This window comes from Pseudopodoces humilis, chromosome 3 (genome assembly GCF_049639895.1).
Source record: "Pseudopodoces humilis isolate 2021_Gansu_Grassland_sample_001 chromosome 3, ASM4963989v1, whole genome shotgun sequence".
Classification (NCBI taxonomy): Eukaryota; Metazoa; Chordata; class Aves; order Passeriformes; family Paridae; genus Pseudopodoces; species Pseudopodoces humilis.
This window is the reverse complement of record NC_142202.1, coordinates 84513979-84533365: the sequence shown is the minus strand read 5'-3', so window position 1 is coordinate 84533365 and position 19387 is coordinate 84513979. Positions and strand designations below refer to the sequence as shown.

General features: G+C 33.8%; 1 protein-coding gene across 27 annotated transcripts in view; it reads left to right on the top strand.

Annotated features, from left to right (window-relative positions):
* RIMS1 (regulating synaptic membrane exocytosis 1) overlaps window positions 1-19387 on the top strand; it is a 299841-nt gene that overhangs the window by 202640 nt on the left and 77814 nt on the right. For 7 of the 27 annotated variants that reach the window (XM_088053101.1, XM_088053091.1, XM_088053090.1 and 4 more), the window contains 6 exons: window positions 2260-2373; window positions 2837-2926; window positions 8016-8099; window positions 12111-12188; window positions 14270-14341; window positions 16889-17001. In XM_088053101.1, the coding sequence (XP_087909227.1) occupies window positions 2260-2373; window positions 2837-2926; window positions 8016-8099; window positions 12111-12188; window positions 14270-14341; window positions 16889-17001 (551 nt within the window). Of the gene's footprint in view, window positions 1-1838; window positions 1917-2259; window positions 2374-2836; window positions 2927-8015; window positions 8100-9831; window positions 9906-12110; window positions 12189-14269; window positions 14342-16888; window positions 17002-19387 lie in introns of those variants that run through there. The other 20 variants (XM_088053108.1, XM_088053100.1, XM_088053107.1 and 17 more) reach the window with 11 other exon arrangements.

Sequence of the window (19387 nt, the reverse complement as noted above, 5' to 3'; positions counted from 1 at the left end):
TTCCTTGCCTTTTTCTTTATTCCATTTATTGTTACTTTATTTTTGTGATCAAAAAACCCTCAAAATTCACCCTTTAAAATTACTAGTAGTGGTATACTCTAAAACAGGATGGTATTTATAATAATGTATTGAAGGTGAATATAAAATCGACAGATGACAATAGATTGATTCTTTTAAATTTAACTCTGAGGTTTATATACCCCAATTCAAATAATACTCCAAAATATAATACTCCAAATAATACTCCAAAACTGGCAATATACAATTGTTTCAAAAATAGTTTCAGCAAATTTTTTTTCTATGCCATCTTCTCTCCTTTCTTATTTCTAGGGACCTGACATTTATTCATGTTAGAAATTTTACAAGACTTTATCCTTGTTTTCTAGAAAGCTTACTGAACAATGGTTTAATTAGTCCTTGAGACAGGTTCAGCTTAAAATGGGAAAGAAATGTTAATGGTTTCTTGTTAAATGAAAGAAATTAGGTAGTCCAAGCTACAAATTTAAAATATATGGTGAGTTTAATGCACCAGTTTGGAATATTAGTCCTCGCTGCCCGTCCTGTCCCTCTGTATGCAGTTAGTGACCAATAGCAGAAGTGGTGGAAAGGTGTGTGCCAGTGCTGTAGATCATGGGTTGTCACATTCCATGTCTTAGATCCCCTACTTTGAATGGTAACATCTGCTCATATGCCAGGACTGGCCTGATGACAACCATTCCTTTATTCCTCCTTTGCAATGTTACAGTGACCTCTGGTAGAGAAGTCACCAGTGGTGACCACTAAAGCTGTGTACAGGCAGGGTCAAAGCTCCGCTGTTAAATCCCTCAGGGTTTTACAAACTGATATTTCTGGGCAGAGGGTTGATTCATCTGTCTGTGACAGTCAGGTTTCTAATGTTGATCCTGATGTATTTTGGTCCAAGGCTTAACAGGAATAAAAATTTATCAGGATCAAAATCCTGTCTGTCAGGACAGACTGTTCTTGATGCTGCAAAATCCTTAAGCCTGCTGGTTCTTCTAGTAGTTCCATAGTTGTGCCCTAGTAGGGTATGTGGAGAATTGTTAGAATGTTGTTATTAACCTTAAACCATTAAATGGGCATAATTCACATTCAGTAGGCACTGTCTGCCTTTAAATTTCTCCCTTGTTCATGGGGTTGAACTGGAAGATAAAATAAACATTTCCTTCTCTAAAATCTATGATATCAGACAGTTGTCACATAACACCTTAGTGCTGCTGTGCTGGCTGATGTAGTACCTCTCCTAAGTTTTTAAATTAGCTTATAATTAATTACATTTAATTATTGGTAAATTTTGAAGCTGATACACCACTTTCAAAAGTCTTCCTTCCACATTCAAAAAAGCCAGATGCTAATACATTTGTAATTAATTTTTTGAAACTATATATACCTGTTTTAGCAAGACTTTAATGCTTAGCTACTGAAGAAGTTAAAATCTCTTCAGGTCTAAGTAAGGAATCACTAAGAGAAATAAAAAGTAAATTTAATATCAACTTAAAACAGTCTGTATATTTTAATTAAAATTATCTATAAATGGAATATATATTACTTCCTTTTCAAGAAAACATCTGTACTTGTATTGGCATAAGTTCATGCGCTTTATTAAGAAAAGGGTTAATACAAATTTTTTTCCCCAGATAACTGTCAGAGTACTTGAGAAAAAGATACATGAAATATCCACTCCTACAGCTATACAGTATAATAGAATATTATGCATTTATTTTATGTTCTGGTCAGTCTTGGCTTGCCTTTACCTGTCTTTTTATTTTTGGCATGTTCTTGTGTTGTTCTGTGTTCTTTTCTGACCCACCACATTCAAGAAGTTCTGTTAGGCACTATAAAACATTACCACCCAAGATGCCTTTACTAGAAAATGTTACTCATTGGAACCTATACAGGTAAGAAATGTTTAGAGTCCCCTTTAAGTAGTTAGCTTCTTTTAAAAAAGAAAAAAATAGACTTCCTTTGTTAAAGAAAAAAATAACAAAATGTTTCATACATTTTTGTGACTGAGAGATAAGGGATAAAATCCTAAAATAACTTCATATAATTGTTTAAATTAACACCTATGTTACAAAAAAAAAAAATAAACCAAACTACTTTGTATTAGTTGGAGTTGTCTTCCCTGTTAAAACTGTATGTTGTGTGGTTTTCGTTATTACATTCTTTTGTTTATGTATGAGATTTCTGTTACATGTTAAATTTATTTTCATTTTGTTTAAATAATTTTAATTTACAAAGCTCAACTCTTCCTGCATGTGCTAAGACCAAATCCGTGATTAGACAGGATATTTCACTCCTTCATGATTGCCTTAATTCACGAATATCGAAATTTGGAGATGATCTACTGGTTAGGTAAGACACTAAGGATTAATCCCCCCCCACTTGTTTGGTATCTAAAATGGATTTTGCAGAATAAATGAGCTTCACTGTAAAGGGATTTCACATGACATATAGTGGATCACATTCTTTTATGTTGGCTTAAGACTTGCTGCTGTTAATAAGGATATAACTATTGTTTGGTATTACTCATTCCATTTTTCTTACAAGTGGATGCTGTTCTGTCTCATTCAGTTTTAAACATTTCAATGGTATTTGCAAAAAATTTCTAGCAGCGTTTTGTTTGCTTTTATTTTCTAAACAAATCTTGGCACTATCATCCAGTCAACTCTTTTACGTTTTCCTTAATTAAATCATTGTGATTCTACATTTTCTGTAAAGAGAGCATTATTTTATGAGTTAATATCTAACATTGTATTCCTTTCTTTGTTTTCTTTTTCTTTCTCTTCTACCATTGGATGCAATGCACTGGCACTAGTGAACTGCAGCCCTCCCTTGACAGGGCTAGGAGTGCTAGTACCAACTGCTTGAGACCAGATACTAGTTTGCATTCACCAGAACGAGAAAGGTATAAAATAAAAACTTATGAATTTTTTTGTCATCTGTGCTGGTGATCTTTATAAGTTTTGTTTTTCTTCATATGAGTATTCTACATTCTTGTACATTCTTGTCTGCTTTGGTATTTGTAGACATTTTTGCTTCTATATTCATGTATGTCATGTAAATTATGTGTTGGAGTTTATAACCGCTTCTGGCTACTTCCTTTGTTTTAAGTTCTAGCTGATGTTCATTGTTTACAAAAGTCCTCAGTATGCTGATAATAGCATTGCAGTGTTAAGTATTTTGAAACTACCACTTGGTTGTGAATCTTCATCATCATTTGCTGAAAAGCATCACATCTGTTTCTTGCTTGTTCTGTGGACTGCTAATAAAGCAGTGGCATAAAGTAGAAAGTACAACAAAACTTTCACATTTCAAACCAGAACTGTATCAATACTGATATATTTTTTACAAAACAGCCAAACATCATTGCTTTCTTTAATCTGCTGCATCTGCTTTTGCAAAGTGGATAACTGGTTTTTTTGCTCCGATATTTTAAGGTTCACATAAGTCCTAAGACATGTTTACAGTTTAAATGAAATATTATTGTGTCACATACATTGTGCAGGCATGTTATGGATGCTTTCTGTACTTTTACAGTTACAATAGCTTGATTAAAAATTTTAGGTGAATCAAATGCTACTGGTACAAAAAGGGAGATTCTAAAAGAGAACTACCTGTGTTTTTAGCTAAGAATAATACCACTTCAGAGTGAGATTTTAGGCTTACTGAGGGGAGTAATAGGCTCCCTTTGAGTGAGAATAGGACAGAATTATGATTTCATCTGTGCAATACATATTTAATTAGTATGGAAGTTCATAGTGCTTTTTCAGTTGATACACAGTGTGGTGGTTATAACAGTTGTGTTATTTTCTTTATTGTGGACAAGATGTGTGAAGAAAGGCACTAAGAATGCACTTTTCTCTTTGAGATAGGGTTTCACCTGGGTTTTTTGTTTATAATTTCCCTTTCCTTTTTCCCCACTTCCTGCTGCTCCTTGGTTGGAACTGTGCTCTTTTTAAACTATGCTCTTGTTGCAGAGAAGTGACTAATCTTCTCAGGTATCCCTGATGGATCTACAGTAGTTTATTCCCTTTTAAGTCTGAGTTCAAGACATTAAAGATAATATGAACATGGTTACTAAAAAATAAAAAAAATCAGCTGACTTAGAGCTGTTCAGAATGAAATACAGATATTTTTCTAGATATTTTTAAAAATATTGTAACATCATATTACTGAATGTGTACATATATACAGCTGCCTTCATCTACAAGCAGTTACTTAATGTAATTGCATATAAACCTGAATAGTGTGTTGTGTACTTATTTCAAGATGCCACCTATCAAGTAGAATATTCAATGAAACACTAACTGGTAATTATAAACAATCTAATAAAAATGTTAAGCTCAAAACTACATCTGTCCTGATGTGAAGCAGTTCTATAATGTCTTTAGAATTCATGTCCAGCAACCTCTGTCCACTGGGCACTGTGCAGAACCTGCATCATTTTGCATGAGCTCCTCATAAAGGAAAATGTTTAGTCTGTATTAATGGCCTCTGTTGCTACTGAACATGAGGTTTTGCCAAATCATCAGTGGGTTTGATCCAAAAAAAATGCCCATCACTGTAAAAGTTTTTCTTAGCTTTTAGAAGTCCTAAATAGGAGGTTTTGACTTGGAATCCTTCATAGAGCAGAAAAGCTCTTGTTAATTCATATTCAATTTTTTACTTGATAGTTTTATTGAAAATAATAAGATATGCGTGGCTTTGGCAGAGGATTTTTCTTCCTTTCTTGTGACATTGAAGATTTTCCCATGCAGCCCAAATTTTGGAGGTGGATGTAATATTTAATATATAAACCTCACCAAATTAATCTTTTTGTTTTGGGGAACATAAATTTTAGATGATCGAATGTGGAATCTGCAGTTAGTCATCAGTGGCACGTGATGATAGAGGAGTCTTTGGTCTGAAGAACACAGAATTAAGTTCAGGGTCTGTAGAAAGCATTTTGCTTCTGTGCTGGACAAAATGAGAACAAAATATTTAAAATACAGTAAGACAAGTTCACCTTAAGTAGTAGGAAATCTCTTTTGAAAGTAATTATAATGAAACACTAACCACAACAAAAATTAGAATGTAATAGACAATATGGAAAAGGTTGTGTTCATTACTGGAGACTTAGAGGAGATGAGACACTTGTCAGGTCTAGAATTGGTCCATCAAAGGGAAACACTCTTAAGGTTTTGTGAAGTCCAATCTGCAGCACTTTTACAGTATATTTGAGAGACTTGTGTTGTAAATGTTAGTTGTTTTCATGTTGTTTCTTCTTCCTTCTCCCCTCCCTGAATGACAGCATTGTAAATTTTATTTAAAAGTCTAGACTTTTATGCCTCTGAATACAGACTTCTAAATACAGCTCTGTATATTTTCTTTAACAAAATTATGAATATACTTACCTATGAAAAATTACTTCTTCTTATTCCCCCTAACCTTTTGACTCAGAGGGTATGAATTAGATTATGTTTGAGAACAAGAGCTAAAATAAACCGCTTTTTAACAAAATGATAGTGTTATAACAGATGGATAGTACAGCCCTATTTCTCTCTGTCATTGATTTGCTGGAAACAGTTTTGATGCTTGAACTTTATACATCATTCATTTCATTTGGAATGATTAGAGTAGTTAATGCTTTTATGACACTTTTTTGCCAGTAAAAGTCATTCTATTGGCTCACTTATGCCAACAGAAAACTACTTTCAGCTGTATATAAGAATTTGTGATATGAAAGTCTAGTTAGTTTCAGTATAGCAGAACCAAAACAACAATGAGGACATAATTCCTTTTCTCCTCCTGTAAGTTCCATCATTTGACCAAGTAATGTCCATCTATCTTGACTGGCAAAGTGACCTCAAAGTGACCTTGCCTTGACAAAGGCCTGCTAAAGTTTTTTGTCAAATGGACTGATTTTGTACAGAGTTCAATCCTTCATATACTTCTCTTCTGCACAGTATACTCTAGGATATTCAAAAATATCAATCCCCTACTAATAACCTCTATGCAGTTGCACCAGGCCTGCCTTTATTTTTTTTTTTTCTCTTCACACAATCTACCCTCTACTTATTCCAAGCTGTTTTGTTAATTAGTTTTGTTTTTTTCCAAAATGATTTTGTGGTTGAAGTTCCTTTGATGATCTGCAAGTCATCTTTAAGTTTATAATATGTCCTCTATGGCCATCAAAAGTGTTTTTCCTGCTACTACTTCATTATGCTTTGGGTTTTTTCATTATTATTCTTTTCACTGTGTCTCAAAATTTCTGCTTTTTTCCTTGTAAATTGGGTGCTATTTCTTTAGAATTGAGAAATATTTTGGCCTGAAACATCACTTAGTGGAGATCTAAGCAAATAAAACAGAGAAGCACAGCCCAGGGATTAGGTCGTGTACAAGGGTCAGCAAACCTGCAAAATACAGACCCATGGCTGTATTAGATTTGTTCTGAGGTGCTTCACTGCAGTGGGAATCAAAACAGGATGTTTGCCATCAGCTGGTCACTACTATCTAAAGAAGAGACAAAGCTCAACAGTTACCTGTTACCTAATCATAAAGAGATGCCAGGGAGGTTGATCCATTTAAAGCTTGTCCTGACTTCGTGTTGATTTTTATATTGCATGCCCTTAACAGTTGTGTCGAATATCCCCATTTCCATTTAAATCATGTACAGTGCAGTAATTGTTTGCATTAGGTCTGAGACATGCTGTCTTTCTGGTTCTTTCCAACCATGTAAAGAAACAGGTAGTTATATGTTGGTGTTGTACTGTGGCTCACAGTCATTCAGCATTCAATGAAAGGGAGCATGTTCTGAAAATTCCTATGTTCTGAATTACCTGGTTAATTCTATCAAACGCTCTTTAATATCTGTAGTGGATATCAGCATATTAAGGGCTTTGACTGAGTGCACTGATGCATTAACATTTTCTTTAACTCTTGCTTTGGAGACAAAAAGAAACTACTAACAACCTATTTGCTCCTAAAACATCTGAATGACCTACCTAACTGTTCAAATAATGCTCATGTCCCTGAAACCTTTGTTATTTGCATGTTCCATAAATCAAACCCTTTTCCTTATTACATGGACTGGAAGAATGCCTCAGAAAGGGAAATATTAGATACTTGTGCTGAGTTTATGTGAACATTTTGCTATTGGTCAGTAAATCTGTTTTGGTATTGTAAATTGTTATGCATACACTGGTTGCATTACAAACACATAACATCCCCAAAAAATAAACGACATCAGTCTATAATACAGTATATATAATTCTAAGTTGAACAGGCTTTTTCAAGAAGAAAAATCCCATAATACACCAGTTTTCATTCTCAATTCAGGTCCTCTTTGTTGACTTTAGTTGAGTGTCATAGTATACTGGCATGTATTGCAGGGATAAAGAGAAATGAACAGAAGAGGAAGCTGGCTATGCACACTTCCAGTATATGTTTTGAAATAATAAAAAGTAACCCCAGTACTTGTACACAAATGTGTGTAGCTTAGTTTTAGTTAAATAATTTACCTCCATTCTTTCACTGCATTCCAGAAAAGGGTGACTTTGTGCCCTAGAACGTTTATTATAATTAATAGTCTTACATTTTTACTGAGATTACATTTTTCTATTAGCTATGTGAATAGCTAGGAGTAATGGAATTAGAAAAATATCAAGATAATGACCATCAAATGGTCTTTAAAAGTATTTTCTAACTTAGAATTGCAGTTTACTACACAAGTGACAGGCTTTTAGGTAGTCTAGCATTTGAGACTATTTGAAGATTTAATGGTACACCATAGAAGATTTATATTGGTCTAAATTCTGTATCTTTGGGCATACCTTCTCTTCATTTGAGATGTGAAGTTTCTGCATTAAGCAGCCTTAAGTAAAGTATACTTGGGTATTAAATTACACAGTTCCATTACTTTTTGGGGTATTTTTCCAGTCCCAAATCCCATATATTTAATTTTAGCACAAACTAAATATCGTATTTTTTTCCTGTTTTATTGAACGGGCAAACAGGGGTAGATGGTCCCCCTCCCTAGAGAGGAGACGACCTACTAGTCCCAGGATTCATATCCAGCATGCATCTCCGGAGGATGACAGGTACTAGTCAACTCCTCCCAGTTGAAAAATGGCTTACTGCATCTTGCACTCTCAGAGGAGTACACTGAAATTTAGAAGTGTGCATATATGTGGAGACTTACAACCTCCAGAAGCCCAAAATAAAACAGCAGTTTAGATATCATCTCTGCATTTTGTTGAACTGTTACAAAGCACAGAAGAATGAACATCTTTTCAAGTTTTGTTTGTCTGAATAGTCACAGGACGCAAAATATGATGTCTGATACAACAGATCATCTGTGTTAATGTTCTTTAGTTTGTTTTTACCTGCTTCTGTAAATGGTGCTGGTGCTTTCACTGTGGTGCTTTATAATGTGGTAAATACTTGTTGTAGGTCATATTCTTGTTTACATGTTTGTTTTCATTGGTTTTGGTTTTCCTTTTTTCAACAAACTGTTCCTAATGGGAAAAAACCCCACAGGCTGATATGTTGGAGGTCTTGGTAACACTTTCTAGTTGATATATGTAAAAATTGGCACTGTAAATTCTGTCCAAATCAGGATGGCCTCCATGGAGCAGGTTTTCCTAATAAGGTAGGTTTTGATTAAAAATGTCAGGGCTCTAAAATATTTTTATGCTGAATATCACCTATGATTAATAGAAGCACCTTTGTTTTTTACTTCTGACAAACTTTCTAATCACATGATTTTTGGTATATTGTTTTGGCAGCAGCACTTTTTTTTTTGTTGTTACTTTATTTCCGGATAGATCTGGCTTTTTTTTAAGCAGACGTAATTTATATTTAAATGCAAATTCAAAATTTTTCTTTCAGTATTTTATATTACAGTAAATGACAGGGTACAAAGTAATGTAAACACAGGTTAATGTAAATAATCTGTACATGAACTTATGAAGTTGCACTTAGAGCAAGACTGAAATAGCAGTGGTGCAAGTCCTGGCCTTCTGCTAAAGTCTACTCACAGTACTGATATCGGTACTGTGATTTATCTTGTTTGCTTGATACTGGAAATATTCCACTCATACCAGGTGGGAAGAGTGTAACTATGTGTGGGTAGCATTCATTTATTTAATTTATAAAAAAAATCAAAAAAATTAATTTAATTAATATTAAACAGAATTATAAATGACAAAATTAAATTAGTGAAACATCATTTCAAAGCTGTCCTCCTGTACAGATACTGCATTTCAAAAAATTTTGCCAATACATCCCTGTGATGGGACTATTAAGCTATTAAGTGTTTAGAAATGTAGTCCTTTAGGCATTTTTAGGTAATTTTGGTTCTCATTTTTTGAGTCAATGGACAGATTTCCTATGACTTCAGAGTATCAGACTTAAAAAAATCAGTGAAATGAGGTTTTCATCTAAATACTGCCGCTCTCAATGCCAAATACAAAACTTCTTTGCGTCTGAAGCTGAAATTTTGTGGAGAAAGGCTGAAATTATCTCATATCCACCAGGAAGTATTTTATAATGAAGCATCTGTAGGATATGGAATCTGTTTGGGGAAAGTTTTTGAGATGGATAAACAGCAGCCTAATTTTCTATATGAAATCGGTGCCTTCTTGTGTTTGTAAGTCTTTCATTCAATCTGGTCACCAAAACCCTGTGGTGAGAAGTCAGGCACTGATGAACACAGAAGGAATTTAAGCTAACCTCAATGCAGATGAGAGTGAGTGCTTTCAGCCTACGAGTTCCAGGATTTTCTCGTAAAGAACATTAAGAGACATTCAGAGAAGTTATGAGAACACTGAGTTTTTTGCATTGCCTATCTGTAGAGAGAACATCAGTGAGGGAATCAAAAGTGCATTAACATTGTTCTCTACTCTGTAAATTTGCATTTGTTCTGATTAATTCACATGTTTATTACAGTGGGCCAATACTACTCAGTTCAATAATTAAAGTTTTTTTAAGATATGCTTGTATCAATTTGACAACCGAAGTTGTGGCTGTTGGGAAATGACTGATGCATCAGCAGGGATAACAAACTGTTTATCACAGCTTTTGAATCATAGTTCACAGATTAATTGACTTTGACAGACTTCATCTTACTCTTCATTTGAGTACATTACAGATTTATATTACAAATGGGTCCAATTTGTACATAGAGTGCAATCAAGATCTACTTCTGAATACATTTCTTAAATCTATGACTTATGCATTATTTCTAATTTTGGTAAATTAACCTTTTGCAACTTTATATTTATTTCTAACGGTTTGTAACGTAAATTTTGGTAAAACTTTTGGCAAGATTGCTCTTCTGGAATGTGTTCACTTGCCATATCAGGAAGAAGTGACTCCTTGATATGTTGATGAAATGAAGACATGAGTTACGTATTATTTCAGTGTTAAAAATTTGCAAATGTTTGGTTAGTATCATGTATTTCTATAAGATATTTTAAAGGATAGTTTTTCTATTGAATTTTGTAGCATTATTCCTTGAAAGGTTCTTGTTTTTTTCTATTGTAAATTAGAAAGTCTAAATGTCTAATGTCTGCAGTGTAGACAGATAAATATGTGGAGAACTGTGAAATTGTAAGTGATGATAAAAACAAGGTGAATGAAAGCTGAGCATTTAATGGTAGGTGAAATTTTTTTTCCAGACTGTTCTTTTGGAAAATCTGCATATAATATCAGCATATAACCAAGACTGGATAAAACAAGCCTTTAAAAAAAGGAATTCTCACGTATTTTCATTTAAGAGAAGTAACTTTTGTCAGTCATGCTTGCATGTGTAAGAATGCTTTTCCCAGAGTCACCTGAGGCCAGCTGCAGAACAAGTGCCCTCCTGGTACTTGCAGGAACCATGCAGATCCTGCCTTTAAGAAAACTTAATTTAAAGTCAGGAAGTATTGAACATGACATTCTTTGTGTCATGTTCTTCATTCTGGCCTCAAGGCTACATAAAATAACACTCACTGCAGACCAATCAGGGCTCTTGTACAAGACATTAATAAATCATTTAAAAATACCAGACACTGAATTGTATAAAAATGTTATGTTTTCATTTCAGAAGTGGTGATTTTTCATTTCAGTAGGAATATTGTCAAATATCTGTGTGAAGATTCGTTAACACAAGTCTGTTAAATATACTGAGGCACATAGAACTTTGGAACACAAACTGTAAATAGCTTGTCTGTCTATAAAACAATATGCAGTGCTCATCTATATATGATATGTATTGTTCAATGATTTGGTGTGACACTTGGAAGATTTATGATCTTAGAGAGAAATTTTAGCCTTTCCTGACCCTAATGTAGGTATAGATGCAGATATATTACAAAACTTAGATTATTAGTGGACCACAAATTTTTCTGAGTTTTCTCATTAAAATCCAAATTTGGTGTTTGAAAAAATATACTCCATTCATAGATCTTAAAATATATTTAATTAAGAACTCATAATAAATCAATAGGATAATAATATTTTTGCCAAAATGAAAGCTGTGAACAAATTCTGTGGCTTCAGCAGAAATTAAAATACCACAGAAATTCAGAAATTCCTATATACTTTTTATTTAAAAAAAAAAAGTGAGTCAATTATTCTACTTTGCTCTTGAATTATTGCTAATTGTTACTGTAGCAGACTGTGTAGCAATAGAATATGAAGGTTTCATCAAAATACATGAAATTAGGAAATTTACTTGCATTTTCAGGAGAACTTCACAATATAAGGGCAAAATATTCATCTTAAGCAAAGAGGTTTTTTTTATATGTGTATATATTCTCAAGGATAATAGCATCTGTTAAATACCAGTTCTGCCATTCAGCATGTAGAGTATAATGGTTTTTAAGAATACTGTTGTGGTTTTCATTTTATACTTCATGGCATCTTAGACTGTTGATCTTACATCTAAAATTGTATAGTGTTTGGAATAGGAAAATGAGAAATACAGCTTTTTTCAGTAGATAGTGACTTAATGCTTTTTTGTTTATATATTTGACTGCATGTCTCCACCTTCACTGCATGTGACCATCTCTCTGTTTCTGCTCATTCCGTCCAAATTCACATCCATGTTTCCAAATATTATGAAGAACAAGGACGCTGGAGTCTTGCATTCCAAAACAGGACAGTGTAGACCACCTAAGTGCTAAACCTGGAGCAGCACAGAGGTATCCTATTTACTCAAATCATAGATCAAAGTAAATGAGGTATTTGTTATAGTATATTCTTCATATGCTCTGTGTACTTTCACACATTTTCTTTTTTTTTTTTTTTTATGTACAAGCACATATATGCATATATGCATGTATCATTCATGGATAATATTTTTTTTCTCCTTTTAAGTATGTCTAGGAAGTAAATTGGAGTGTGTTGAGCTAATTGGAAATGTATACCTCTTAGCCAGAGGGAGGAAACAAAAAGGAAACTGATTTAAAATAATTTCTAGTATGTGCTGCTCTCAAGGACAGCCCTGAGAAGAGAGAAATAAGTGTACTTAGCTCATTAGTGCTGTGTTTCTTGTCACAGCAAAGCAAGTCCTGCTCTTAGCTTTTCCCTCCAACTGAAACTACTCACTGTGTGCTCTCTTTCTCTGTTGTGTGCAATGTCACAATCTAGGCAAGCAAGGAGTCAGAGAAAAATAGTCCCCCAACAGAACCAACTAAATAGAAAATGAAGAGGGTGACATAATTTGAATGGAAATGCTGCTGCATACAGTGGATCTATCCACAACTTTAAAAACTTTGCTAACTGTAGGTTTTAAGTAAAGCTGCAGCATTTAATACATGTGTTCTCCTCTGTATCCACTTTATGTTTGTCCTGATAAACAAAAAAAAATGGAAAAACAATGAGAATATACAAAAAAATAAATTGAAAAAAATAGATTGAGAGCAAAAGGGATTTCAGTTTTTAATCTGATATACTATTTTGTATGAGAAAATACATTTTTTAAAATCCAGAAAGCATCAGGTAATGACCTTTTCATGCAGAAAGCATTTTCTGTTTTACTGCAGTGTTTTCTTTTTTGTGGAATCTACTGCATCACAATAAAATGCTTATCAAATATTACAGTGGGTAAAAATAATAAAAATTCACTATGATTATGTTCTTTGGGCATAGCTTGGTGTCACAGCTGTTTGGGTCTCTTCCAGTTCAGGCCCTGGATTACTCTTTATAATCACAAAGCTTTAAAAGGAAAACATAATAATTTTAAATATTATTTTTTCTCTCTGTTTTTCCCACAGTAATTTATATAGCCTAATATATGACATTGACTGTACCATTTCAAGATCTTGCATGTATTAAAGTTTGTCAGCATTTCTGGTCTAGGATTGAATAATCATCACTCCCAGGTTTAACCACTCCTGAATCTCTGTATGCACTTTTTCTTTTGAAAAAATAATACATCTTGATGATTTTCTGAGGTTTGAAGTAGTAAATCTGAATTTTTAAATGCTAACATTACTATGGATCGTATAGACAGAAAATTTTGGAACTCAAGACTTGCAAAGATTTATGTATTATATTTATAGGACTGGGTAATAATAGTGAAACATGGCTTTACCTTTGTTCTTATATGTATAGACTCCTATTACTCTTCATTGTTCTTATTTAATATCAAAGTGAGTGCTTAGATTGTCTGAGGTAACTAGTGCCTCAATATCCAAATGTCAGATGAATTCTGTAAAAGATTCGTGTAGGAAAGGAGTAAAGGAGTGAAATAATTTCTAACTTGCTTATATTGAGTAGGAAGAAAACAGAATTTCTAAAAACTTTAAAAGGTAATAGAATGAGATTTTTGAAAAAACAAGTTTTTATTAATATAGTGACAGCCTTTTTTAAATCTGTTATGATACAGTATTTGTTTTGCTTTTGAAATTTATATTTAAAAACAATTTTTAAATTTGTTTCTCATTCTGTTAAGAGATGACTTACAGGGCTATGAGGAGTATGTTTGTAGTCAAATGCAGGCTGTGAAGTGGGAACTAGTTCAGCAGGCTCTAGTCAGGATTAATGTTTTCTTCCCTCTTTTGGGACCTCCTAAGCTGCACACTGTGAGCCTCAATCAGAACTAGTTAATGCAATGTCTCTTAAACCTCGACTTCACCAGCCTGTTTATGATAATAGTTGCCACTTTGTCATCTGTCAGCTGTTTATTTTATTACCTTTATAATACATGAATAAACAATCTTCATATTTTTGTATTCTTTTTCTTCTTTGTTTATTTATTTTCTGACATGTCATTTCACAGGCAGTCCAGAAAAGTGGAAAGATATAGCAGCCAAAAACAAACTAGGAAAGGCCCCGCAGCTGAAACGGAAAGGTAGGAGTGTTGATTGATGTGTAAGCATCTCTTATCATTAGTTTGATTCCAGATTTTGGAACACACCTCAAATATGACTTTTTAGAACATCTATGACAGTACCAAAAGCTATGTTGCCATAATTTACAGTATTATATATTTTGTATCTGTATTCTTAGCACTTTGCTGCATACATACAGTTTTTCTGGCATTCTCCATCAATGCAGATAAGCTCAATAGCAAGGACTAGAAGTGCTTTTCTGAACTTTAACATGGATTCTTTTTCAAAAAATCCTTATTTTACATTAACTTTGAAGATTAAAAACTCCAATGGATTACATAAATAGCTAGCTATAACAGGTAAATGATGCAAAATGTCTCTGATCAAATTGATCTCACTTTAAAATATGAAAGATTTGAGTTACACATTTATCATTGCATAAAATTAATGTAACGACTGGAACTTTACTGTATTAATTTAATTTTTCTCAATTTGTATTGTCATTCTATCTTTTAGCTTTGATGTTACAGTAGTGGGGGTTGCATGTTCAAATTCTTAAGAAATAGTGAAAAAAATAAAGATATATACTGAATAATAAGTACATTTAATTAAGTTTTGAACCTGTGTATTGAAATAAGAGCAGTGAGGAGGGATGAGATCCTGCCTTTGTCAGAAATTGCTTTATGTTATTTTGATTCACAGAGATGGAATGTACATCTGGTTACATTGTGAGAGCTTTAAAATTTCCATGAATAGCACAGACCTCTCTATTTTCAATGAAAATGCACATTATGTAGCAAAACTTCAGCACTTTTCTTTAGCTTTACTGCTTCCACTCCCAGATTATTTTTCCTGATCCAAAAGCAATGGCTACAGTTTCCTTGAGTCAGATGACTTTGTTCTCACAACAACCCAGGTGCTTTTTCAATTTGAGTCTAAAAGATTACCTAAATGATGACTGAAATCCTTGCTATGATTGAATCACGGACTGTTGTGCCGTGGAGATTACTAAAACCTTTCTTCCCATTGTTTTTTCTAATTTCTGAGAAGTAACTGATGTCCAAGGGGTTTGACTCTTGGTAATTCAGCAATGAACCCAAGGAACAAGAGCGTAGGGAAACATGAATTGTACTGCTTCTTTTTACGTCTCCTCGGCACATGTTGTACGCTTCTGTTTCCATAAAATGATTCACTAGTATTAGATGTGAAACAAAAATATTTCAATAAGTCTGAATGCTGTAGTTCAGTATTCCATCATTGATGTAATACTGCATTAATGCCAAAAGGTTTTGATAATAGGGCAGGCAATGAATTTTCCTTTCAAATATTTCCCGTCATTGGGAAACTTTGCCTGGAGCTAACAACTGAACAGTCTCTTTTTGGCCCTGATGTTTTAGGGGTGTGCTGCCATGTCTTTCTAGAAGGTGTGTTTTGTTCTGTGTCCATATAAAAATTATCAAAGTATGTTTCTTAAACACTGTGCAGAAAATGAAATGTTCACACAGCAAACTCTGACCTTACAGGCTAAGAGAAAGTTGGTTGACCTACCTAGTAAAAGCCAACAGTATTTTGAACTTGTACAAATGTGCTACTTTAAATTACAAATGATCTACTTGCAGCTGGATAAACAGTGCTTATCCACTATAGTGAGTGTGACATTTCTCTGACTGGCTAGGGCATTTCACTCTCTTAAGCTCTCCTCAGTGATCTGCTGCTTCTCATCTTTGTTCTGCTTTCTTAAGCCTTTTCCCTATAGTTGTTATAGGTGCCCATACTCACTTTAAATGTTACGGTTCCAAAGGTGTTTGATGCTTTACACTCTGAGACTGTATCTGTGAATAACACATCAAGTACCCAAAATGTTCTGAAACAGTGCTAAGTTAGAATTCAGAGAACGTGATTTACGATATTTGCTTAGATATGAATATTAAAAGTGTTGTGCATATTTTGCATGCACACACAGATACTTGCATGCACACACACACTCCCTTCCCCCACCCCAGTACAAAGGTTAAAGGTCTTTTTCCTTCTTTGAGTTCTGGGAAAAAAACACAAGCGACCCTTTGGAAATAGGATACTTGCTGTCCAGTGGCCTCGTGCAATTATTGTGTTAGCACAAAGGGAGTACTAAATTTAATAAAACATAAAAGTGGCATTTTATATTACTCTTGTACCAGTGCAGGAGAATTTATATAAATTGTGAATAATAATAAGTGGTTCTTGGAAAACTGCTTCCCATTCAATAGTTTTTCACAATTACTTTATCAAAAAAAACCCCAAAATGACAAAAAACCCAAACCACAACCAACCAATTAATTAATTAAGCAAACAAAAAAACAAACAAAAGGAAATAATTTCCTTATAGATGAAGGTAGTTAGAGAAATTAAATGTAAGGCCTTATAAGTTGATGAGGTATCTAGACCTGAGTATGTGAACATGGCATAGACCAAATGCAAACTTTTTCAAACCCGTCTTCAGTACCTACAACTTAATTTGTGTTTAAAATTCAGATTATAAAATATCTCTTTCTTTGCCTTATTTGCTTTTATCTGAATTTCATTTGCAGAACACATCAGCAAGGAAGTCCCACGCAGTCTCCTCCTGCAGACACCTCCTTCAGCAGTCGTAGGGGAAGACAGCTACCACAAGTTCCAGTAAGAAGTGGCAGTATAGAGCAAGGTATCAAATAATGAGCTTGTGATAGCTCAAACTCTTTCCTTTCTTTACTTTAAGTCTTCTTGCATAACTACGTGTCCAGTGCTATAATTGTACCAGTAAAGCAATAGAAGAGAATGAAAGCATCTTTGTGTTTGGGAAATCCAGTGGAGTTTGACCAGTGGGTTATTACCTGTGGTTTAATTGCCTTACTTTTCTAGTACCCTTTCATGTTTAAATTTTCTATTAAAGTTATGGTAGTTTCCTACATGTCTAGTATGTTATCAGCAAAAACAAAAAAATAACAAAACAGGGGCAAAGATTTTGACAGTCTTACTAATTTCTTTTGTGGTTTATATTTATTGTTGTGCGTTATTAACATAGATTAATAATAAATGTCACAGATCTGTTTTCCTACTGGAGTTCATAGTTCAGTGAATAAAGAATGAAAACAATTATCTTGGGAAATGTGAGAGCACAGGTCACCGGTCCTTTCTTGCTCAAGAATAAACTGATCAGGCAAAGAATGCTGCTCTTATCTGAAAAAGACAATATAGACCTGATGGTTATGGAAGATGTTTCTCACATACTAAGATCAAATAAGGATGTACATTGCTGTTTCCTTTTCTTGCAACATACTACACACTGAGAATGGGCTGTTATGGTAAAATGAAGTGGCACAATGGATAGTATTTGTACATTCATTTTTCTTCTGTGTCTAAAAAATCTTGGTTTCTCATTGACTACAAGCAACAACTGAGATTGCCACATACTACAAGGTTTTCTTCTTTGTGGAAATGAAATAAATGCTTATAATGATGAAATATTGTAGTGCATTGCAGAACTGTTAGCAGGTCACATTCTTGAACAGATAAAGTTGCTAACCATAACCACCTTATCATGACAGATTACCAGTAAGGTTTTCTTGTATGATGGCTTGCATTAATCTGCAGTTTGCATTAGTATTAAGGCTTTGAGCTGTGATGGCATGCAAATCCCTCAATTTGCATATATAAAATGTACTCTTGTTTTATGAATGTATTCATTTTGAATGAATAGTATACTGATATTAGTGCCTTTTACTAACTTTAAACTTTCTATTCAGGTCCTCTTGTTTTGTAGTGACTCTAGTACTGTCTGAATTATAAACTAGTTACAAACTACATTCAGAGTTTCTATTTCTGCATATTAGCAAGCTGGGAGCTTTATAAGGAAATGTAATAAGTAATGAATTTCAGCTTTCTTCCATATTTCTACCTCAATTTCAGAACTTGGTATGACATATAATGATGAATCAGCTTTTAATTTAATTTTAATTTAGCTTTCCTTTGCATATTCATATATCATCTTTCTGCTGGTCCTGGTAACTGGTGTCTGAGAGTAAAATACCAATTTATGTTTTGTTGAAGGCATGGAAAATGAATGTAGAACTTACCATGAAAATAAGTAGAAATGGGATGTGTACAGAAGAGGAAAGAAAAAATGAAAGTTGAGCTGAAGGCCAAAGCTACTCTAGGTTTATGAAGTTTTTGACACTGTGAATATTTGTAAAGTAATACTGTTTTAGTGAAGTCCTGTTTACACTTGTGCTTAATATGCTTGCGCCCTATATATAAAATGTGCAGGTAGGATGTGTTGTGGTTTGCTTTGTTGCTACAAATCGTGCCGCCTCTGTCACTATGGCTGTTTTACAGCACATGGAATCAGTGCTTAAGGAGATTTCCTTCTCTACACTGTACTTTGGTTTTGTCTGAGTGACTGACTTCACTTCTGGGAGGGAGTTTTTCTTACTCACGTTTAATGCCCTGTTCAGGCTCAGAATGTATTTGCAGAGGAGTACTAAACTGAGCAGGTTTTGTATAACATGTTTAAAGAATTTTGCCAGTATTTGTTGAAATACATATGCTAGTATGTCTGATTTAATGTTACTGTTAGAAATTGAATTCACTAAGGCCATAAGACCACAGCACTTGATCTGATTTACAGTACCAGATTTTAATGTTAGTTTCACCTCTGTAATCCTTGTCAAATGAGTACTAGGGTCAAATGTAGTGACCAGAAGTGATCTGACCTTAATATATTATTGAACCCAAAGCCTACTGAGTTCTGTAAAAGATTTACATTAACTGTCCTTGGAGCTGGAGTGTGTCCTTAATGGTTTAAACTCATAGTCACCATAGACACAGAAGATGTCAAAATCTAGTGCAATATCCAAATGTCATCGGAAATACTTCAAAATGCATTTTCTCCCTATATTTTGATGGTTGTCTTGACATCATGTATTTCAAGAAAAACCTGTATGATACGCCATAAAGTAGAATTATTATAGTAAAGTACGTTCCATAAAAATCCTGTTGTTTTATGAGGGTCATATACTTATCTAAATATATACATCTGTGAATCTAAGTAC